Consider the following 23,911-nt stretch of genomic DNA (forward strand, 5'->3'; position numbering starts at 1 on the left):
CTGTTAAGTTTCGGGGCTTGGATTTGAACCAGGTCTGTTTACACCCACAGTGTCCAATGTCACATGTGACCATTTAGAGTCGAATTAAAATGAAAACTCCCTTTTCTCAGTTGTTAGCCACCTTTCAAGTGCTCAGCAGCTGAATGTGGTTGTCTCCTATCAGCCAGCGGAGATTTACATTGCCACAAAGAGTTCTGTGGACCAGCACTCATCTATACTCAACTGCTTTTTATTCAAATAGATCGGCCTTGGCGATCTGTTACAAAGAACAGGAGCCGTTCTTTGTAAGCAGCCTGTGTAGATTTGTTCTCAGGTGGTTTTTCTCTTAAAGAGCAGTCTTGTTTCTGATTTTGGGGAGGCAGAGCCTCCTGGAGCCCCATATCCCCCAGAGGAATAGCCCAAACAACCTCCCTTTTCTTCATAAAGGCCCCATTTTTCCTACCTGATCCTGGTTCCCTCCCTTCAAACCGGGGCCCATACTCTGCAATAGGAGAACACAGAGAATTAAGTCATAAAATTAATTTTTTCTTCTTTCAAATGAGGCTTCATTCCTGGCAAAACAGGCCAGGCTGAATACAAGTTTTGCCAAATAGCATTTCTGAGGGCAGCCTTTTAAATACAACTTTAAAATGAGCCTGGAAGCAAAAGGGGCAGCAGGCAAGGAGGGGAGAAGACTGCCACCAGGACTGGCTTTGTGGACAGCGCGTCAACAGCTAGAATTTCACTCCTTAGTTGCTCGGGAAATTACAGGGGGTGTACAGGGGGAAAAGGACAGAGATAACTGCAAGATATTTTATTTATTAAAAAAAAAAAAGCTTTTTTAAAGACGACAAAACCAGCACCCAGATCTGAAAGACCTATGTAAACCAGCAAGAGAAACTGATGTCACTGGTGGCACCCATGGCAACTAACCCCTGGTCGGGAAGAGACCATGTGCGGTTGGTGGGTTTTGGAAGATGCACAGCTTGGAGAAGCAAGCCCGTGCCCGCCCTGTGCTGCCCCTGGCCTGCGTGTCCCAGCCAAAGACCAGTCCAGTGGTGTGGTGGGGAAGAGGATGGCGTGAGGGAGAGGGAAGCCAGCAGGCCTAGCAGGGAGCTACTAGTCTCCGTTTCCGGATACATGCCCAAATCCACTCTGGGGAGACCTGCTGGGCCTCAGGGTTCTTGTCCCTGCTACCCAGCACATGTGTGGCTGAAGCCATGTCAAATTCCTGCACCACGTCCCCATCGAATGCCACAAAGTAGCGTCTGAGACGGCTGAAGTCTGGTGTGGAGGGCGGCAGGTAGAGCCGCACCCCAGTGAAGATGTCCAGCAGCACCTGCAAATGCACAGGGGTCAGAAGTGGGGCCGGACCTGTGCCGGGGGAAGATGGGTCTCCATCCACACGAGTCCAGGACACAGAACACAGAGGTTAGAACAGGAGGCAGAGACAGAGGGAGCCTAGCGGTCAGGACACAAGCAGAGTTTACTGGAGAAAAGGCACAGGCATCAAGACCCCCATCCTCCACCCACTCCAGATTATGCAGGACTGACATGTCGCTCCATCCCTGCCTGGAGGAAAAGGAGGGAGCAAGGGTAGGTCCCAACACTGGGGACCTGGAGAAGGGAAAAGTACGTGTCTCTAAGAACCATCCAGTGGCTGGTGGGCAGGGCCAGTGGCTCTCAGATTCAGTGATGTTGCTGGATCAAGCGGTCTCCCGTGCACAACTAGCTGGCCTGGGGGAGCTGAGAGCCCCGCTCAGTACTGTGGAGGGATTCAAGGGCTTTAGAGGGAAGATGGGTGAGGTGCCACAGGTCTGCTGGGGACTGGGTTCAGGGCCTGCGCTGCGAGACTTCTGTGCTTACTCTTGGCGGGGGGTGGGGTGTGGGGTGGTGCAGTCACACTGTACGGTGATCGAATGTTTGTCTATCTGCCCTTTGGGTCATCAGCTCCTCCCAGGGCGGAGCCTAGGTACTGGCCTCAGGAGGTGCTTGCTAGCTGTTGTCAAACCAAAGACTGACAAAGGAGTACAAAAGGGAAAAGGGTCCTTAGGTGGGAGGACAGTCACCAAGCCAGTGCCCTCTCCCCATCCTGCCTGGCTGGCCCTGCTCTCTCCCGGTGCACAAATTCACACTGCTGCACTCCCACACCCAGACTGGGCTTTCTCCCCTTTAATGTAATTTGTGACTTGGGACCAACAGCTGGGTGGGTCCCTGCAGCCTCTCTTGGCTAGGCTGGGCTGTTCTATCGCCTGCCTGCTGGCACAGCTCTCCTTCCTCTCTGCTCGCTGGGTGGCGGCCTCTGCAAGGCAACAAGAAGGCACCGGGTGGAACAGTGGCACTGCTGGCCCTGCCCGTGACGGAGGAGCAGCTGCAGGTGGGGAGGGGATTTGGCCATTAGTCCCGAAAACACCTTTCTTCATCTCAAAGTTCATGTGCGGAGGGTTGGGAACGTGAGGCCCTGGGCCAAAGCAGCCCCTTGTGCCTGCCATTCTTGCCCTCACCTTTGTTTGGCATGGGGTCTCATCAGGAGCCTTCCGCTTCTCCCCCGTTTTCAAGGGAGAAGACTCTGTGACCAGCTTCTGTCCCCCTTTCACAGGGGATGGCTTTGCAGTGGGCTTGCTGCCTACAGGAGAGAGCTCAGGATCAGAACTAAGAAGAGGGTAAGGGGAGCTGATAATGGTCCCTGAATTCAGGGCAGCAAAGAGAAGGACCAGGCCCGTCCCCTGCTGTGAGCGTGGGCGAGATGGGAGGGAAGAACTGCAAGCTAAGCCCCTGAGCTCAGAGGTGGCTTGTCCTCGGATCAGTTGGCTCTCCCAGGTGCTGTCATTTACTGAGCAGATGGAGGGTGCCCAGCAGAAGGGCTTCTGGCCCATGGCTGGACACACAATAGGAATGCAGTGAGCGTCAGCTGCGGTGGACAGAACCACATATCTCAGAGCTGGAGAGGGGGACTGGGTCCCTGTCCTTCCCTCTCTGCCCTCACACCACCCTCTCCATCACCCCAGCCCCTCCTTTCTCCTTACCGCCTTTGCTGTTGGGGCTACTCAGCTTCCCTCCCGCCTTCTTGGCACTAGTGGAGGGCTGCTTGGGGGAGGCTCTGGGGGCCTTGCACGACACAGCAGGCCCCGAGGTGCCCTCATTCTCTCCATTGCTGCCCCCTGTGGTGGAGCTCCCCTCATCTCCGGCCACTACAGTGAAGTCCGCCTTCTCCTTGGACAGCTGGTACAGTTCCTGAGGGGGAGGGAGAAGGGCGGGTGGTATCATTCCAGGCCTTGGCCTCAGAGGTGCTCTGTGTGGTGTGTTTCAGCACGTGGCTGGGGAACAAAGGGGAGAAACACAAACAGCAGGGAAAAGCAGCTGGCTTCCTTGGTGCTTTTCTAAACTTTGGCCCTGTTTCTTGAGTAATTAGTGCAAATCACTGTTCTCCGTGCTCCAGTTCTTATCAGCAACACAGAGACTACAGCCTGGGGCCAGGCCCTCAGCAGTGCCCAGGCTGCTCCGTGGGCCTGATAAAGGCAGGGCTCTCGACTTGGCACTGTGGGCGGAGGCCTAGTGCTGCTGCCCCTGGCCCTCCAACAGTTTGGTCTCCCTTCCTGCCTTGCCCTGTCTCGGTGGAATGGGAGAAAGAAGACACAGGAGGTGAGAAGAGGCCAGACGCTCAAGGTTCCAAGGCTGGGATCGTGGGGTAGAGGATACACATGCCACCTAAGAGCCAGCACCTTGAGCTGGGGGAGGTTAGTGGCAGATTTCCAGTCCTTATCTTCACGGATTCGGGTGCAGCGAGGGAATCGGATGGAGATCCCATCGGCGGTGTGAGCCTCAGATTTGGAGAACTCGGCCCCTGTGATCTCCCACACGGCAGCTTTCTGTCAGGAGTAAGTCAGGCCACTCACTGGTTGAGAAGAAAAAAACACCTTCCAACCAGCTAGAGGCAATACAGAGCACTTAAAACCACAAAAGCGCTGGCTCACAGGTGGAGACGGGTTCTAGTCCCACTGTTGCTGCTGAGGCTGTGTGACTTTAGGGAAGTCCTGTCTCTTCTCTGGGCCTCGCTTTCTCTGTCAGTGCAAGAAGGGACTAGGCCTTCCTGGTCACTTCTAGAGCAGGCTCTCTGTGACTAGGGGATGGGTAATCTCTGCCTCTTGCTATTGAGGATGATTTCTCAGTGTTGACTGGCCACCCCCGCACCTGTCATCACTTGGCTGAACAGTCCAGAACCCCATCCCTGGGTGGACTGTCAGTTAGGCTGAGAAGGCATCTTTGTATCACTAGAGAATGTGCACGCTCATTCTGTGGGCTGGAGGACCCAGGCCACAGGGCTGATACCTTTGGGTCTGGGACGATGAAGTCAGGATAGTAGATCTTATTGATTTTCAGCCAGCTGGGTATCTTGCTGGGATCCTGGAGGAGAGAAGATGTTATCCTGGACTGTTCCCAAGCCAAAACAAGACTTACACCCCCTCTTGGTCACGGGCTTGTGGGAAGAGGTGACTTATCACAAAAGGCTGACCCTCACCCGATGGGAGCCTCCCTGCCCAGACAGGGTGTGGCCTAGAGGGCACGCAGGCCAGTTTCCACAAGGTGGGGACTTAGAGACTTTGAAGGCCTAACACTGCTCCCATGGCCAAGCAGCGGCTCGCCTTTCTGTGGAGACAGACAAACGATACCTGCAGTCCCCAGTGCAGCCCCTCAGTAGCGATGGCCGGTCCAGAGGCCGGGGCCAGCTGGGACCCTTCCTCACCTTGCTGATCTTCACCATGTCCAGTTCCTTCTGCAGGCGGGCGAGCGTTGCATCATCATGGCCTCCTGAACACTTGGTGACTGTGCACCACTTCTGGCTGCTTGGGTCGTAGCAGCCCATGAGGAAGATGGACATCATGCCACCTAGGAGGGGGGAAGGGCTAAGTTGTGGGTGGAGGGAGCCATCTCTGCCAGCCCCACAGGCCCAGGGAGAGGCAGCCTGCTGGAGAGGGAAGGGCCGGGGCCTTGGCATCAGAGCGCCAGGTCACCTCTGGGATGTACCTCTTCCTAGCTATACAAGTTTCACATGTAAGAGCCCCAGTTTCCTCCTCAGTAAACTAGGGATAATCAAACATAACTTGCTGGGCTCTGGTGAGAAGTAAAAGGAACTGGAATTGAATAGTGCCTGGCATGTAGCAGACTGCCCGACAGTTCTGGTTCCTCAGACCCCAGCTTCCCCTCCAGTCAGGAAATTCTGAGGTTCCCTGAGGAGAAAGCTGCCAGACCCCGGAGAAATACTTGGAGGTGAACTTCTTGGTGCCAGGCTAGAAGAGGGTATTCTTGCCTGACCTCTCCCTGCCCGAGTCTGTAGCTCTCAGATGTCCCTGCCTGAGGTGACATGGGCCAGCTTGGGGCCCCTGAACCCAGAACTCTGGAAGTCATGACTGGCCATGCTGGCAGATCAAGCCAATAAAAAGGCCAGCCTGTACCTTGAGTGGAGCCTCTCAAAGAAAGACCATTCCAGGGGCCAGAGGCCTCCCTGACCTTTGCTCCCTTGCCCATAGAAGGCCCCAAGGACCACCAGGTCAGCTGTGTCAGCCATGGCCCCCTCGTTCAAATAGTCTTTCTTCACTTTCAGCCAATGCCGCTTTCCAGGCTCATATGTACCCTAAGGGGAAACAAGAGAGACGACGAACTAGAATGGAGACTCCACGAGGGTGGGAGTTACCTCTTAGCTGACACACCGGTTCTGTTGCAGTGCCCCGCCCGCTCTGGGGAAGAGCCCTTGGACCCCAGGCACTAAGGGGCTAGACACAGACCCATCCTCTGGATCCAGAACAGACCTGTCCGAACCCCAGACAGGCCCCCCTCAGCACCCACCCCAACCACCTTAGGCCGCCACTGCCATCTCCTGGCCAGGGCTGGAAAGGCTTGGGGAGAGCTTAGAGCTGGCAGGCGAAAGCCGAAGATGTGACCGAAAGCCAAAGATGTGACTGTTTACCTTCACGTCCTTCAGCACCAGCCCTTCCAACCCTTCTCGGATCACCCGGTTTATCATGTCGGCCAAGTCTGCAGCTTTCTGAGGGGTAACAGGAGAGATGTCGAGGTTGGTGTGAGACTAGAGAGTGTGCTGTGGGAGTGAGGTATGAGTTGTTCCTTTTGGCACACTAGTTAAGTACTCACTTGAATATAAGGAACAAAAGGCTTGCAAAACAGGGACCCTCCCAACCAGAGAGCCACTGTGGCTTTGAGACACAGGGAGCCACCCAGGAAGCTGTTTCACACCCCGCCCTCCTAGGTGGAGGTAGTGGGCCACCTACGCACATCAGCAGACTCATTCTCCCAGTCACACCTGGCCCAAGGGGTTGTCTGCCCTGCTTTCAGACCACCAGGATGCTGCCCAGGCGGGTGGGGTCTTTGCTCACCGTGACTCTCTTCATTTCTGAGAACATGATCCGGTTGGGAATTTCAACCATGTTATCATGAAGAAACTTCCGCCGCTCACACAGAGGCCTGGGGGACAGGACAGGAGAGCTGAGGTCAGGCCAGGATGCCCCCCTCATTAGAAGTTCTGAGGAGGGAAGAGACCCAATGATAAACTGCTGCTTCCTGAGGGTCTGCCGTGGTTTAAAGGCCTCGTGTCCTGCCAAGGGCTCCAAGGGCTGCACTGTGACCAAGGATGGACAACTGTGAGCTGTGGCGTAGAGCTACTTCATTGTTGTACTTCCTGTTTCTACTTCACCGAGCCCAGGAGAACTGGCCTCTGGCCCAAACAGACTGTATAAACTCTGGTCCCACTTGAAAAATGACTCTGAGTCTCTTGTTCATCCCCTGCACCCTGCCTCACCCCAGGCCCAAGGTTGGCTGGTTCTTGGGTCAGCGGGCTGACAGGCTTCAGGACCTGAAGCCCAGATCCCAACTCCAACCCACAGCCATTCTTTCTCTCTTCTACTTCCTTCCCCTTGCTCACTCGAGGAGGAGGGCTGCTGTGGGAGGCGTGGGGGCAGAGACACATTTCTAAGCACGGAGGGCCCATACTGGTTCCTCGGGCCTCTGAATTTGGATGCAGCTGAGTCAAGACGCTAGTTCTCCCTAAAACAGTCCCACCCACAGTGCCCCTCCAATCATGAGTTTCCTGCTGTCGGCCTCTTCCGAAAGCAAAAGCTCTCAGCTGAAAACCATCTGCCCGCCTCCTTGCGGGGACTGTTGGAGAAATCAACTGAAACCTTACTTTGCTCACAGTCTATTTCTCGTCAACAGTCCATTTTGCTGTAGCAGAGAAACTCCCCCGGGGGTTTGGGTTCTCTCTGAGGCCGAGGCTCTCAGGGATGGGATCTAGTCCACACGTCAGCTCCTCTTAACACGGAACAGGGACTTAACTGCGTAGCAAGTACGCTACCTCTCAGCTCCCTCCGCCGCTGCCCAGCTCCCTGGCACCAAGAGGCACATGCTCCAGCCCCTTCCCCCCTCCTTTCCAATGTAAACCCCCCACCTCCCCAACCAAGAACCGAAAAGGGATTCCTCACCTGTCCATCAAGCTGACCTCATTGAAGTAAATACAATCAAAAACAAACAGGCAGACATTAGCATCCTGGAAGGCAGCTTTCTGGAAGGGAAAATGAGGCAGTAGGTAGATGAGGGACAAAAATAAGAGGGCATGAAAAATGGGGAGTACCAGTCCACCTCTGGAGACCCTCTGAAGCACCTGAAAGAAAAGTCCTATTTGTGCTTTGAAGCCCCTGGGCCGTAAGGGCACTTAGCAGATGGTCCTGAATGAAACCGACCCAATTATAAGTTAGTTCCCAAGACTAGCTCCTTTTTATGCAAGAAAACAAAAACAAAACACATCTAAACTCAGGACTAAGTTCAGAAACAGTTCAGAAATGAAAAATAAGCCCAACCCAAAGTAAGTGATACATTCCTCCCCATTTAGGCCGCTAGCACATACACATACATGCACACGACACGCACAGTCATCCTTGCACATTTGGCCCTGAGTCAGTACCTTGTGCACTCCCAGAGTCCCAAAGGGCAGTGGTTTGCCTGTCTTGTTGTCAATCAGGAGCACCTCAGAGTCCAAGATCATGCTGTGGCCTCCAGGGAACGCCTGGGGGATGTAGTCCTTAAAGTGGGCCACCTGGAGACGGAAGGGCCACTCAGGTGAGGAAGGACCTAAAGCAGGGCCACCGACAGCAAAACCCAGGCCCCAGAAAGAACAGAGAACACCAACGTGTGGAAGCCCAGATCATGTGCAGAACATAGATCTTGTCAACTACCTAGACAAGAGGAATAGGGTAAGTTTCAGGACCTCTGTCCAGACCCAGGTAGCGGGTGGCTCATGCTGTGTCACTTTCTATGCGCTGCAGAGAAGGAGAGTTTGGAGGAAAAAGGAAGAAAGAGACAGAGAATCTGTAGGGGAGGAGGTGGAGCAGACAAACATGGAAGGGAGGGAGGAAAGGCAGGCAGGCAGAGATCTGTGGGGGAGCACAGACTGGTGGGATAAAATGTAGAAAGGAAAAAATGAACCCCCTCAGGAGCAGCAAGGAAACATGAGTCTTCTCTGAGTGGGAGCTCTGAACCCACAGCCATCTTCAGAATGAGTAAGAAAGGAGGTTTGGAACTGCATTTTTTCCTGATAAAGGCAGAGCCCTAGTCTGAAAGTTCCAGACAAGGAGAGGTCCCACTGTAACCCATGGCAGCCCCGGCCAAGTGATGCCAGCAATGAGGTCCAGAGAGCATGACTGGGGTCCAACCCCTGGGCAGGCACACAGTCCACCATCACCTGTGAGGCTTGCAGTGGGACAGGAAAGGGCTGCACATCATCCCACTCGACCGAACCAAAAGCACCAGGGAGACCAGGATGAACGAACCTCTGGGAAGGGAGGGCAGCAAAAGGGCTCTAATTCTGGAAAGCTGTGCTCAAACTTCTTCCTGGTAACAGGAGAGCTTCCCCAGCAGTTTTACTGTGCCCCACAGAGCAAGCGAGCCTGCACTAGTGCTCCAGGGGGTGGCCCTGCTTAGCTCTCCTCTGGAACCCTGGAAATAAAGGGCCTGACTGCACCATGCTCCAGCAGTAAGGCAAGGCTGAGGTAAGGATGGGAGCCATATACTACCTGCCCGGCCCCACTGGGGCCATCAGAGATGGAGTCTGAGCTGGGACAGAAGCAGCTGCAAGCACAGGAAGTCCATTGCCTCACAAGCTACCCAGGCCAGATGTTCCAGCTGCTGTTCCCTGAAGACCCCCCCAAAGGCTCGCAGAGGCCCTGGAGCTGAGAAGGGCTGCGGAGGGAGGTTCTCGATGTTGCCTGATGAAGGGCAGGAGTCTGGGTTCCCAGATGTCTCCAAGGGATTTTGTTTACGTCAGAACGTAAGCTTCCAGAGGGCCAGAATTTTTGTCCATTTTGTTTACTGCTGTCCATCCACTACCCAGAACAGTGCCTAGTACAGACTATGCACTTGATAAATATTTGCTGAACAAATTCATGAAGGACAGCCCAACGGTTCTTTGCACAGGAGCTGTAATTTAGCTCAGGGAGGTACACACAGGACATGGAAACGCAAAAGACAAGTGCTGGAGAACACTCATCAGCTGAGCTCACTGTCCTGCCGCCGCCACGGGCCAGGGAAGCATCACTGCCCTTGGGGCTCCGTGCTGACTATCCCGAGTCTGGGCTCTTGGGCTGTCCCTACTGGGCAGCCCCTCATTATTAGAAGGCTCCAAAAATGAATAAATGAATTCATTCAACAAATACAGAACAAACCCTATTGTGTACCAGGGCTGGAATGGCTATGGAACTCTGGCCCTGAGATTCTTAGAGGCAGGAAAGGAAAGACAGTCCCAGTAGAAAGGCAAGGCCACATACCTTGTGAGGCAGGACAGGCTTGAGACTGCGGCTGAAGTAGCTGAAGTGGTCCCCGTTCTTATGCACCTGGACTCGCTCCCCATCGTACTTGATCTCAGAGAACATGCCATTAGGACACTTCTTCATCGCATACTCGATGGACTTGCAGGCCTCCGCCTTGGGGTGGGGAAAGAAAAGCCAGAGACTTACAGGGTGCTCTTCCAATGAGGGGCTCTCAGCAGAGACAGCCCCAGGACCCAGGGCCCAGGGCCCAGGGCCTGATTGCCAGAGCACACCCTCAGGGCAGGCCAGTGCAAAGGTGATGGGAACGGACAAGGCCGGCCAGTATCACATGCTGACTATAATGCATCAGTGGAGTCGACGTAAGAACTTGCATTTTGAGGAATATAAGTGCAATTCATTGTAGAGCAAATAAAATTTCACAGAAACAGCATTTCATTTTTGGGTCCATAATTTAGGGTCTTGCAGGGCCTCTGTCTCATTATTAAACATATCACTTATCTCAGCACAGGAGGTGTGCAGAGGTAAGACTGGAGAGTGCAGGTGACAGTAAGGCTGCAGAGGGCAGTGATCAAGGCTCCCTAGGACAGGACACGACACAGGAGTGCCGACTCACATACCTGTGCCATCCTGACTCACACAGCAATGGCTACCATTTTGGGGGTATTTATGTGTCAGATTATATCCTTCAGTTCTTTTCCTCCTCGATGTGATAGCTTATGTGATAGATATTGTTGTTTTCATTTTATGGATGAGAAAGCTCAAGTTCAAAGAGATTAAGTACTTACTTACAGTTACATAGCTAGTAAATGGAGGAATGAGGTTTGAATCCAGGCCCAACTCCAAAGCCTGTGTGGTTAGCCACTACACTACATGACTGCCACTCTTCAAATGACAGGCTGTGGAAGAGACTCCAGAAGGAATTCTTACAAAAGTCAGAAAGGTCACGACTGCAGGTGACCAGGGTCCTGTCCTGGGCACGGAGAGCTCACTATTTTGGTGCTGGCTGTCCTACATTCCCAGGAGGGAGAGAACACTTCCCTACCCCAAACACAGAACCCTAAACCAAGGCTTTGATGTAGCACACAAGACAATTTCATAGAAAGCACTGCACACCACTGGAACAGCCCAAAGGGTCTCACAGGAGGCACGCCAACATACGTGGAGAGTCTTGTTGTACAGGAAAACCAATGCCAGGAAGGAAGTCCCATTTCTCAGGAAAGGGGATTCATGAGCAGAGGCCCAAGATGATCTCTGTCAGGGCTGGTCTTCATTCCTTAAGATTCCTCTTTCCAGAAGAAAAGGAAGCCCAAGTCACCCTGTCGTAGGAAGCCTGGCTCTGCCACTCTCACAGCTATTTTGGGGCTGATCACAGAACCTCAGGAGTTACATAATATACCCACCTGTCTTCAGGAAAGATGAAACCACTAAACCACTGTAGGTAGATGCTTCCGAGGGTTTCATACGTCATTCACACAAGGAAACTAAAGACCCAGAGAGGCTAAGTAACTTACCCAAGATTCTAGAGCGTGCCGGTGGCAGAGCTGGGCCTGGAGTTCAGGTATTCCACTAGATCATGCCGTCTTCTCCTTTGCCTTCACTTCCCCACTGAGAATACCCCTCTGCCTCGCCACTCTTCCTTCCCTAAACTCCGCGAGGCAACTTTCAAGGGCTGGCACCCTCATACCCTTCTAGATCTTACACGGAACAGCATACTTGGCGAGGAAGAGAGCAGGGCCAGAGCAGCATCCTTACCAGCATGGGCTGCACCGGGGTCATGAGCGAGGCCTGGACACTCAGAGCCCGTCTCTGGCCGGGCTCCTTCTCCACCTCCTGCTCGTTGCGGAGGACCCGCTCCACCACGTCTTGCAGGTTGCGTGAGGCTTTGAAGGCTTCATAGGCATTGGGGTCAAGGGCATCTAACCTGCCAAGGGGGACAGGAGCAAGGAAACAAAAACCAGTGCCTTTGACCTTATTGATTAGGATAGCAGTCTGTCTTCTAGAGAAGAGGGAGCCTAACATATGGGGGAGTGGTTATGTTTTATTGTCTAAAGATTTTCACAGAAAAAAAAGCTCTCAGAAAACTCAGCTCTTTGGCGATGCTGTGCCTACAGGATGCTGCCTTAGCAAAGAGGGGGCTGGAGTGGACAAGAAACTCACATTACACTTATTGAACATATTCCATACTTTCAATTGTAACAACGCTGTGAGAAAGGTACTGTTACCTCCACTTTACTTATGAGAAAATGGAGGCTGAGCTAGGTCAAGTGATGGATCCTAGAGGAAGGAAGAAGGTAGAATCAGGATTCAAATCCAGATTGGGACTCTGAAGTCCTGACAGCAGCAGGCAACAAAGGGAACTGGCAGCTTAGGCTGTCAGAGGGCCTGGTACTTACACGTGTTTTGCACCTGAGTTCATCTTCAGATCATGTTTGATCAACCTGATGATGCACTTAAGGTCATTGGCTGTACACCTAGGAGGATAAGGCACATTCGACTTGGTGTCTGAAGAGCTCTGGACCCCTAAACCTTCCTCACCTGGCGATTCCACCTCCCCAGGCCCATCCCCACTGGGCAGCTCCCCTACCTGGAGGCGATGTCCTGCAGGGCCTGTTGCTGCTCATCCTCCTTGGTGAGCTTGGAGAGCTGCAGGAGGAATTCGTCCACCTCCTGGATAGTAAGGAGGCTCTTGGCAGCTGGGGGGAAAGACTTGCTCTGCTCAAAGAAGACTCTGATTGTCTCTGACACGTCACCCTGTCTCCAAAAACCAAAATGCCACTGCTGCAACCCGACTGGCCAAGTGTATACCCCAAGCTCCCAGGACTGAAGGTGAATCAGAGATTTCAATCATCATTCCTGTCCTCAACTCACACATATTGACCTCACTTCTTAGAGAATCTGCCCCACCCACAGCTCCTGGAAAGGGGACCTCCATCCACCACAGGATCTGGTCACGTGGCTTAGCTGAGAAATGGCCCAAGAACTAATCCAGGGCTGAGCCAATGTGATTCCTGTTGGATCGATCTCTCATGGCTTAGCAATAGGATTTCAGTCCCCAGAACCTTGTGAAACTAACAGCTGTAGCCTCGCCTATCAGCTCCCCTCAGAAAAGAAGCTTGCTCAAACGGGTTTCAGTTTCCTAATCCAGTATGTGCCCTAACCAGAAAAAAGAGGTTACAAGTGCTTGGCTTGGCAGAACCCCACTTGGAACGTCGCCTACCCTCCCCGTCCTCTGACCTGCTCTAGGTCTCGTGCCATGTCATCTGGGTTGCAGTTAAAAATGCGGCTGAAAAGCTTCACAATCTGCTTATCATTCAAGTTGTAAACACTTTTAATAACACCCGGCAGCAGCAGCTTCACTGTTAGGTACACGTCACCATGGAAACCATCTGGAGACAGAAGAAAGGAACCCTTCTTGAGAAATGGAGCTTAAATAAACAAATACATAAACTCAAGGAAGCAAAAGATGCCTACATTGCTGCCTGTGCTGCCACCGTACCCTGTACATTTCACTATAGTAGTAGACGCCACAGCGTTTGGCGGCTGGCAGTTTACGTGTCTGCCTCCCCTTTAGTCCCGGGATGAACTCCTGCAGGGCAGAGCCATGACTTTCACTTCAGTGTCCCCAGTGAGGAGCACATTACAGATGCCAATGATGATTTGTTAGATGAACGAAAGAAACAAGAGTTGGAAGATTCTATTCCAAGCTGTGCATGTGGTTCACAAAAACCTAATCAAACATGCAGGACAGTGAATTTTCCTCTTGGTCAAATGGGATTGGTTCTTCTGGTTATTCTGGGGCAGAATAAGGGCAGAAAAAGAAAGACGCCAATACGCTCTGAGCAGAACTGGCTACTTTGCAGGGCCCAGCACAAAATGAAAATGCAGGGCTCTTTGTTCAAAATTAAGAATTTCAAGATGGCAACAGAAAAGCATCAAACCAAGCATGGGACCCTGTGCAACTGTACAGCTCACATGCCCACGAAGCCGGCTGGCCACGGCTCTGAACTCCTCAGAGGAAAAGCCCATCAAGGCTCCTCTAGGCCCCACCTCCTGCCGAGCCTTTCCGAAGGAAGTCCTGGATGATCTGGGTCTTTGTGTTGTAGCTGGGATTTTCAGCCACCATGGCACACAACTTCCGAAACTCACGCAGCAGACAGTCCTTATGCTTGGGGTCACACTTGCTTGAGGACAGACTTCTCTTAGGGGTAGGTCTTGAGTGGGCTTCCCCAGAGTTGTTGGGCTTGGCTGTTGGACAGAGAAAAAGGGAGAGAGAAATAGCAGAGATGATACATTTTGCCTTGCTGAGAAGGAAGAAAGGGAAATTCACAGACACTCTGCTGGTCCTCTATAGGTAGCTTCACTTAATCTCTCAAAACAGCCCTTTGGAGTAGATATCATTATACCCATCTTACAGGGATACAGGTAAAGAAATGGAGGTCAAGTAATTTCCCCAAATCTCACAGCAATTAGTGGTAAAGAAACAGTGGCCTCACACCAAAGCAGGAAATCAGCTGATGTGCATCCCTTTACATGAGTGCTTCGGAGAAGAACAAAGGCTGCCTTCATGCCGAGAGCGGTCAGCAGGATCTCAGGGCAACTGTAAGGCTGACCCCAGAAAAGTCGGATTGAGGAAGGGAGAAGAAATCGAAGGACATGTTAAGTCAATGTGAAATCACAGCTATCGCAGACTGTAAGGGCTGGAAGAAGCCTTCAGGATTATATTGTCCAACCTCTTCTTAGTGAGGAGGAGACGACGGCCTGAGAAAAGAAGACATGCCCAGCTGCTCACCACCCCCACCCACCGCCATCACCACTCTTTTCTTTCTTACTGTCAAAATAAAAGGTAGTCAGCGAGCAGGGCTTCCCTCCAGACACTCCACAGTGACCGTACAACTCTTGAGAGACCCATCTTCCCTCCTTGTGACCATTTACAAAGCAAATTTCACTCTGCAAGCTTGCAGCAGAGCCATTAGCAAGCAGGCTGCTGACGTAAGCTTCTTGCCTGGGCTTCCTACAGTATAAATCCATCCTCACCTCCGACCTGGAGTCTACAGAGGATTGCAGGGGACACAATCTCCCAAATGGCAACGTTCAGGAGAGTACAACAACAAGAACACCCCATTTCTCTCCCAAATTCCCTCCCCAGGACCAGGGCTCTTCCAGAAACATGCTGTCCTTATCATCACTTGCACTCTTCTGTATTTTTATCTTTGGCCTACCATTAAACAAAAAACTTCAGAGTTTTAAAATAATAAAAATCCCATAAAGTCAGACACCATTTCTTTGACTTTATCTCCTTTAGTCCTTGTGGGAACACTGTGGGGTAAACGGGCAGGTGTTGCCATTCCCACCTCCCAGATGAGACCACAGAGGCGAAGGGACTTGCTTCCCTAAGCTGTCAGGTGACAGTGCTGGAATCAGGACCCGGGTCTTTTGACTCAAGCCTAGGCTTCTTTCACTCACATAAAGCAAACTCCTCAAACAACTTCTGAGTCCATGTGTTTTGGCTTTAATTTTTTTTACCTGAGTCAATCACAAGAATGCCTCCAAATAAAAGAGGCAACAGGGTGAGGGGTAGAAGAGCACAGCTGTCGCAGTTATTAGAGTTCAGGGTAAATGCTAACTCCATAAGGGAGCTGCACATCGGCTCTCTCACTCATGAGACCGGCCTAGTAAAACACTTCCTAAGGGTAACTGAAGAACGAATGGAACTGAATACGTAAAAGCCGCAGCTCGATGCTGTCTGCTCCATTAGGCCACGCGTGACATCTCCTTTCTTCCACCTTTCACCTCCAGTTTGGGCAAGTTTAGGGAACCTATTCCTCAAAATTCTTTCATTACCAAAAAACAAGGAAGCAAAGGGCAGGTTATAATAAGCTCTGTCTGACCCTGGTAACTACTTCAAGGGGAAAAAGTCTTGACAAAACAAACATCTTTTTGCCGCAATAGAGACTAAAGCACACAAAGAAACGCCATACAAGTGGAGCGTTGAGAATTAGCCACACCCATCTCTGTTCACATGGAAGCAGAGTATTAATGAGACTAGACAGCACAGACCCTTCACTCTTAGCCAGAGTCCCAAATAGGATAGCAAATTAAAAGGAAGACGGTAACAGCTAATGTAGCCCTAACCTATCTTACCTGAAAAGCCAGAAAATTTCCGGGGATTCGTATTGGTGACAAACGAGGCACCTTTCACTGGAGATGTCACCTGGCCAGTGGCCGTCAGCTTAGCCTGGACAACAGCTTTCTTCTTTGGTGTGCTTGCTGCCTTAGAAGACAGATCTGTAGGACCCCAAAAGAAGGGAATGCATCCTTCAGTGAAAGACTCTGAGAAAGCTTCCAAAGAATCTATCGACCGCTCTTACAGCCTTGCTTGGCAAGTTACTACCACGGCATTACCCCCAAGGCTGGCTGCTGGCTGGCCAGGCTTTCTGAGTGCAGGTAGCAGGTAATCAAATATTGGGAGGTAGGCTGTTCTGGGGACAAAAAACCCAGTTACCCTTTTCTTCTATTAATAACTGAAATTTTCATTTCTCTCTCCACCTCTCATCCCACATATAATAATTGCCAGATCATCCGGAGGAAATCAGAAATCATACCTCAACAGATACAACTGGGGGACTTCAGCTCCATGGAACTAGCCCCAATTTACAGATGTACAAGAAAGGAAAATGCAGATGGATAACAGTGCACGTCAGCCTGGCACAGGCAGGAGGCCTTCCAGCTGCTGAGTCAGTGGACAGCGTAACTCTACCGCGTACTTCTCCTCCTTGAATGAGACAGGTCAAGAAGGACCAGAGGCGGAGCCCAGGGGCTCGGGCCGGGCAGGGCGGGATGGGGAGCTCGAGAAAGGAATACACGAGTAGTTTTCTCTCCTGGAAGTCTTTGCTCTCAAAGAACAAGGATAAGGCCCCATTTCAGAACCACTGTTCGAGTCCTCCTACAGGGACAAGACCACACCTAATCAAAGATGCAAATATTACTTTCAAGATGAGGACACTGAAGGTCATAAAGGACTAACTGGATTTGAAAGCATCAGCGTAAGATTTCTAACATGCATACACATGGATATGCACGTATGTGCGCACATATATGTATCTGTCATCTGTTTTTAGTTCTGTCTGCTGAAAGGGCTTAATAGTAAAGACACCTCATGGCAACAAGGAAACGTAGCATCCAGATTTTGGTCTCTCATGCCTTCCTCCACTAATGGGAACCAGGCCTCCTCAGAGACACGGCTCATTCTAGGGCGACGGCAGGGTGCATACAAGTTGAGCGTAAGAGCAGCCTGCTACGCAGAAATGAAGGAAGTACTTTAACACATTTTTAAAAAATGATGAGGGCATCCAGGACACATAAACCAGTTTAAAAGGGCTCCCAACTGGCTAAATATGGGACAGTTTAGTACCAAATTAATAAAGTACAGTAAAATTATAAGCCACCAGGAAAAACTAGTACTCTATGAGTCCATACAGATAATAAGTTGACAGATAAAAGGGGGTGATGGTGGTACGGTACCCTAGTCTTCAAAAATGTCACTGTCATAAAAGAAAAAGACTATGGAAATGTTCCAGATCAAAGGGGGCCAAAGAGATATGACAATGAAATGCAATAGCTGATTCTAGATTGGGCTTCTATAGTGGAGGGGGAAAAAGCTGTAAAACATATTATTGGATCAATTGACAAAAGTGGAATACAGATGGTAGATTAAAGTATTATATCAAGGATACATTTACTAAAATTGATACCTGTATTATGGTCATGTTAGAGAATATTCCTATTCTTTTTTTTGAGGAAGATTAGCCCTGAGCTAACTACTGCCAGTCCTCCTCTTTTTTGCTGAGGAATCCTGGCCCTGAGCTGACATCCGTGCCCATCTTCCTCTACTTTATATGTGGGACGCCTGCCACAGCATGGCTTGCCAAGCGGTGCCATGTCCGCACCCGGGATCCGAACCAGCGAACCCTGGGCCTCCGAGAAGCAGAACGTGCCGCTGCGCCACCGGGCCAGCCCCAAGTATTCTTATTCTTGAGATATACACATTGAAGTATTTAACGGCAAAGCACTATGATGAATGCAACCTACTCTCAAACAGTTCAGGAAAGAAAACTGTGTGTGGAAGGAGAGAATAATTGAGCGCACATTGGGGGCTGGCCCGTGGCACAGTGGTTAAGTTTGCATGCTCTGCTTTGGCAGCCTGGGGTTTCACTGGTTCTGATCCGGGGCACAGACCTACACACCACTTAGCAAGCCATGCTGTGGCAGGCGTCCCAAGTATAAAACAGTGCAAGATGGGCACGGATGTTAGCTCAGGGCCAGTCTTCCTCAGCAAAAAAGAGGAGGATTGGTGGCTAACGTTAGCTCAGAGCTAATCTTCCTCAAAAAAAAAAAAAAAGAGTGCACATGAATATAAAAGACAAAATGTTAACAATAGGTAAATGTGGGTAAAGGGAATACAAGCATTCTTTGCATTATTTTTATTCTTCCAACTCTTCTGTGAGTTTGAAATTATTTCCAAATAAAAAGTTAAACAACAACAAAACTGGACTCTACTCTCCTTATCCCCTTTTCTCTCAACACTTAAGAGGAGAAAGTATTCTCTAGCACACCTGCAATGTGCTGGCTTATCTGTTCCTTCTCATTATCTTCCAGCTCTTCCCAGCCTTCCAGCTCCGTGATGTCCTCGATTTTTTTTGTGGTGGCCCGGGCCCGCTCCAGTTTCTCAAACATGCATTTGATGTGGTACCACTCTTTCATATCACCCCCAGACTCCGAGAAGGGATTGGGCACTACTTTGCTGATGCGGCACACCCCCTTCACAATCTTTTCCTTGCATTTTTTGCAGCCAGCTGTGCCACGCTTGGCATAGTCCACACAGAACCGCTGCTCAGCCATCTCACAGGGGCCACTGCAGAGTCCCACATGCGACCCTGGCAAGGAAACAAAGCAGGTGGCACACGGTCTTAGACTGCCTTCCTGGAATGACAGAAATGGCTTTCTTCTGTGGAGGAGGCAGCGCCCATGAAGCAGGTCTGTTTCTGACCACTGGCTGAACTGTCTTGTGTCAGGCCAGTGATGTTCTCGGAACAGGCAGGGTTCTCTTCGGCTGAGGGCACGGAAGACTGGTGGGAAGAGGATCTTGAAAGCCAGAGTCATACAGCTGCATGAAAGGGTGAGAGTCAGAAAAAGTGAGATGTAAACAAGGAGCTGGGCTCCCAGTCTTCTCAAAGACCGAAGTCCTAATACAGCCCATGCTGACTAACCAAACGCTTACCAAAGTATTAAAGATTTCTTGCCTACAGGATGGAGAAGAGTTCCTATATAGGGAAATTCAGTTTGCAAAGGAGTGTTCAAGGATCTAATGTACACGTGTATATCTAGTAAATCACAATCAAGAGAATCCAAATAACATAAAAGCTGTTCTCAGGCCATCAGCAATATTGAAAATCATAATGGGTGACGATCCTTAGGTATTACAAGATCCTGAAGTTTCTTTTTAATCACCAAGAAAAATTACACTACGTTCATGAAGTTTTTAAAGTGAAGTATAACATATACGCCATTGTCAGAAAATTAAGCCACTATATAGATCTGTGATTTAATCAGAAGCCCTATTTTGAGAGGCAATCAAACAGAGCTTAGAACAGACTGCTTGGGTTCAAATTCTAGCTCATTAGCTGTGTGACCTTGGTGGGTTACTTAACTTCTCAGTTCCTCAATTTCTTCGACTGTAAACTGTGGATGATAACAGTGCCTAACTCAAGGGGTTGTCATGCTAAGAGTAAAGCCCTCAGAACAGAGCTGGGCACACAACAGGAACTCACTAACCATGAGCTCTTATTATCATCGGTGAAGCAGCTATCCTTTAAGCAGAGGCTCCCTATGTGCAATCAGCCTGCCTGCAATTCAGGACCTTGAATCGGGGAATGCTGAAGTCACCAGACCGCAAGAATCAAAGAAACATAAATCAATCCAAATGGAAATACGGATTATAGTTGCACGGTATCCCCTCTTCTTCTTAAATTCGTATTTTCCAAACTATCTTCATAATTCTCGCTTTCAATATACTGGAAATTATTTTCAGCCTGCACACCGCTTTGTAGCGAAATTGCTATTGGGCTATAACGAAAAGCAGGCTTTATTTCCTGTAGTGCAACAAGAAGCAAGTGGACGGGGATCAGGGACGGGAGCGCCAGTGTGACCGCACACTTCAGGGACTATGCTATCCCCTCCGAGTCTCAGTTTTCTTATTTCTAAAACAGAAAATAATCCCGACCTCACGGGATGGTTGGGAAAACTAAAACGAGTCCACGGATGGGCTGGGACCGGGGGGGAGGGGAAGGGCTCTGAACTTCCCGAAAACGTATACAAGACGTGCATATTCATAAATGTACATTTTGGGGGGAGGAGGTCCATGATTTTCATGTAATTCACAAAGGGCTCTGCAACAAGCACAAGTTATAGAACCACAGGGGTGCGGTGGGTGAAAGCACGGCAGGCGCCCCGTAAGAGGAGCTCCGAAGAGATCGGGTCTCCACGCCTCCCTGCCCCCGGGGAGCGATCAGAGGAGCGCCGCCCCCCTCAGGGCCGCCAGCAGGCACGAGGCTGCTTTGAGGAAACCGTCTGCCCCGCCGCCCCAGCGGCTGCGGTCTGCACTTCCTCAAAGGGGGCCCGAGTGAGCTCTAGGAACCGCCGCGCCGGCCGCCCCGGCCGGGAAGCGCAGCCCGCGGCCGCCGTGCCAGGAGCGCTTGCCCGCGACGCTTTGGGGACAGCGGGCCGGGGACTGGCCACTGGGGAGGCGGCGGGCAGGCGCGTCCCTCGGCTCCGGCCGGCCGGGGACAGGGACCCAGCCCGGGGCCGGGGCCGCGGCGGGGAGGGGAGGGCTCCCGAGCTCCCCCCGAGGCGCCCCGACTTCACCGGGCCCCCCCCCCCGCGCGCACCGTGGGGGTCCCGGCAGCGGCGAGCCAACCCCTGTGGGCTCCCGGGGGGCCGCCACGTCACGGAGGGTGTGCCCCGGGCTCCTTGGGCGGGGGAGGAGCGGAGGGGCGGCTCCAGGGCCGCGCCGAGCCCCGGACCCCCGGCCGGCCCCCTCCGCACCGCCCGGGCCCGCCGCGCCGCCCCTCACCTGCCTTCCAGGCTCCGGCGCGCACCATAGGCCTCCGACCAGGCGCCCCCAGGCCGCGCGCCGCCACGACGGTTGTAGCGCCTGTCTCTTTAAATCCGGGTCCTTGAGCTGGCCGCAGCGCGCAGGCGCAAAGGCCAAGGCCCACGGTACGCCGCGGGTCTCCCCGCCCCTCACCTGCCACGTGGGCTGTGGTCCGGTTGGACAGAGGGAGGACCTGGGCTCCGTGTGGGGGTGTGGGGGTGGTTCCCGGTCTGCGATCGCGGCGGAGGTGCGAGAACGTGGTGGCGCCCAGCGGCGCAGCCACCCTTGAACTTCCGAGGGTCCTCTGATTTGCTCAGTGTTAGAGTTGATCAAGTCCTTAAAGATACTGATTGAGAAACTGTTGTAATAAGCTTGGGGAAGGCAAAGACCGCGTGATTCAATCTATTTTTCTGTATTCCTTCTGTCTTGTGCCCCGCCCAGTGCGTAGCACATAGTAAGTATTCAATAAATAATTTTGAATTGAAAAGCAGCTCTAGATAGATAGATGTAAAGTGTAAAGGAGGGATGAGGAGAGTAACCCCTTGACTGTGGATCATTTAACCTGTATTCTCTCTCTTACACCTCCTGTTAAGTTTTTGAGAGATTAGGATGGCTATTTTTTTACAGAAGAATAGCAGGCTCAGAGAAGGTAAGTGAACTTGTTCAGGGTCTAGGAACGGCAAGCAATTGGGCATTGTTAGGTAAGCAAAGATCAGATCCTGGAGGGAATTCTGTGCTATGTGAAAAAGAGCTTGACCTTGGTTATGGAGGGGATGGAGAACCGTGAAGGGCCTTATGGAATAGTAACTACTGTTGAAGCTAGGTAGGGGAGAGGCTGAGGCAAGGGATCTTGGTACTGCCGCAGCAGCACGTACACTAAAATTAGAAAGATACAGAGAGTAGCATGTGTCCTGGGCAAGGATGACTCGCAAATTTCGGAAGCATTCCATATTTTTAAGGAAAAAAAGTGTTTTTCTTTTTGTTCTATCTATATGAGGTGATGGATGCCAACTAAACACTGCAGTAATCATTTTACAGTATATGTAACTCAAACCATTGTGCTGTACATCTTACACTGTATAGTGACTTATGTCACTTAGATCTCAGTAAAATTGTGGGGGAGAAAAGGTTCTTGTAGCGACCCCTGTGAGAGATGAAAGTAGCCCGAACAAGGTCAGTTAGTTGAGGTGGAGAGCAAGGCGGATTTTTTGATAAGTGTTTAGATTTTAAATTATCTTCTAGATAAAGTCCTCATTTACCTAAAGATGAAATGGGATGGCTTGGGTGAGCAAGTAGATAATGGTGCTGAACTGAAGTAGAAAATGAGAGGGGAGGAGGAGGTATTTGGGGTGAAAGGATGAGTTATGTTTTGAGTATATTAAGTTTGATTGGTTGAGGCCAACCGCAATCCCCCTGTTTGAAGTGGGGAAAGTCTGTCTTGTGCCGCAGAAGGAACAAAATCTTTGGGATTAGAAGGTCACTGGAGAGTCAGATCCCAACGCTGGCAGTTGAGTGATCCTGAGCACGTCTCTATCACGACATTTATTACATTGTTTTGAAAACCCCCTTGACTGTATCTGTCTTTTTCCCTAGCCCTGTTCGGTCAGCATTAGCTACATGTGGCTTTCGAGCTCTTGAAGTGTGGCTAGTCTGAATTGAGATGCGCTATAGGTGTAAGATACACACCAATTTTTTTTTTTAAAGATTTTATTTTTCCTTTTTCTCCCCAAAGCCCCGCGGGACTTAGTTGTGTATTTTTAGTTGTGGGTCCTTCCAGTTGTGGCATGTGGGATGCTGCCCCAGCATGGCTTGATGAGTGGTGCCATGTCCACGCCCAGGATTCGAACCGGTGAAACCCTGGGTCGCCGAAGCAGAGCGCGCGAACTTAACCATTCGGCCATGGGGCTGGCCCCTGCTCACCAATTTTGAAGACGTGTTACCAAACAAAGACTGTAATATATCTCGTTAATCATATACTTACTTTACATGTTGAAGTGATATTTTGGATATGTTGGGTTTAATAAAAATATATTCTTAAAATTAATTTGAACTGTTTAATTCTTTGAAAATGTGGTGACTAGAAATATGAAACTGCATCCTTGGCTCACATTGTATTTCTGTGGGACAGCACTGCCCTAGACTTCAAACCTGTTTTTGGAGGGTGGCATCTGTACCTTATGCAGCTTTCTATCCGCCTTGCCTTGAACAGTACCAGGCACATGGTAGGCGCTCAGCAAACGTTTATGAAGCCCATGAGGGAATGGAATGAATGAATGAAGCTCTGAAAGTGATAAGCTCCCTGACAAGGATGTTCATTACATTGTATCTTTAACAATGTTTGGTGTAAATGTGCAAAAGGACTCAGGCTCTAAATGTTTGGCTTGATTCGAGCTCTGAGGGACCTCTAATGATGTCTTTGACTCGGGCCTCCCGCTGTAAAATGGCACTAGGTGTGAAAGTTGGCAGTTGCGTTTCCTTAGAGAAGTGGGATCTGCTGCCAAGGAGAATGCGGTAACGTGCGGTGGGAATAGCAGGGCTTTGGAATCACATGGACTTAGGTTTGAATTAATGTTCCACCACTGGCTGTGTAACCTTCGTCTATTTTCCTTACTTCTCTGGCCCTCAGTTTTCATGGTGAAATGGGGATAAAAATACCTCTTAGGATTGTGTGTGACAGTTAAATGAGATGACTTATATTAACTTGCAAACCGCTTGGCACTTAGAGGAATTTCAGTAAGTGTGCATTCTCCTCCGCTCCCCAGCCTGGATACATTCTTCCCCCTCAGGTCATCCATTCAGTCAGTCACCAGTCAGTGGAGTATTTATTGAGTGCCTGCTCTGTGTTCGGCACTGTTCCAGGAACTGAATGCAGCAGTGAAACAAAGCAGACAACCCCCTACCCTCGTGGAGCTAACAGGTTAGTGTGGGACACATAATAAACAGGAAGTAAGAT

General features: G+C 50.9%; 1 protein-coding gene, 1 long non-coding RNA gene and 1 other non-coding gene across 10 annotated transcripts; 2 read left to right on the forward strand and 1 right to left on the reverse strand.

Annotated features, from left to right (window-relative positions):
* Window positions 1-504: 504 nt before the first annotated feature.
* LIG3 (DNA ligase 3) lies at window positions 505-21,303 on the reverse strand. Of its 8 annotated transcripts, none has more exons than XM_023653016.2 (20): window positions 20,938-21,303; window positions 18,422-18,972; window positions 15,951-16,094; window positions 13,857-14,054; window positions 13,044-13,195; window positions 12,394-12,560; window positions 12,203-12,280; window positions 11,562-11,730; window positions 9,807-9,962; window positions 7,949-8,080; window positions 7,470-7,549; window positions 6,369-6,456; window positions 5,945-6,022; window positions 5,488-5,611; window positions 4,724-4,866; window positions 4,309-4,383; window positions 3,702-3,848; window positions 3,006-3,213; window positions 2,484-2,605; window positions 505-1,318 (listed from the first exon to the last, which is right to left on the reverse strand). In XM_023653016.2, the coding sequence occupies exons 2-20, from the start codon at window positions 18,966-18,968 to the stop codon at window positions 1,085-1,087; spliced, it is 3,042 nt and encodes a 1,013-aa protein (XP_023508784.2). In that variant the 5' UTR covers window positions 18,969-18,972; window positions 20,938-21,303; the 3' UTR covers window positions 505-1,084. The 8 variants fall into 8 exon arrangements, with proteins under 8 accessions (XP_023508784.2, XP_014597354.2, XP_023508785.2 ...); XM_014741868.3 differs by having other exon boundaries at window positions 505-2,281; window positions 20,938-21,102; XM_023653017.2 differs by having other exon boundaries at window positions 20,942-21,096.
* On the forward strand, window positions 21,186-23,002 carry LOC138916281 (uncharacterized). The gene is made up of 2 exons (XR_011423322.1): window positions 21,186-21,412; window positions 22,691-23,002. It is a non-coding gene; the product is annotated as an uncharacterized lncRNA (long non-coding RNA).
* On the forward strand, window positions 21,812-21,914 carry LOC111775828 (U6 spliceosomal RNA). The gene has a single exon (XR_002811807.1). It is a non-coding gene; the product is annotated as a U6 spliceosomal RNA (small nuclear RNA).
* Window positions 23,003-23,911: the final 909 nt, after the last annotated feature.

Source organism: Equus caballus, chromosome 11, assembly GCF_041296265.1.
Source record: "Equus caballus isolate H_3958 breed thoroughbred chromosome 11, TB-T2T, whole genome shotgun sequence".
NCBI lineage: Eukaryota > Metazoa > Chordata > Mammalia > Perissodactyla > Equidae > Equus > Equus caballus.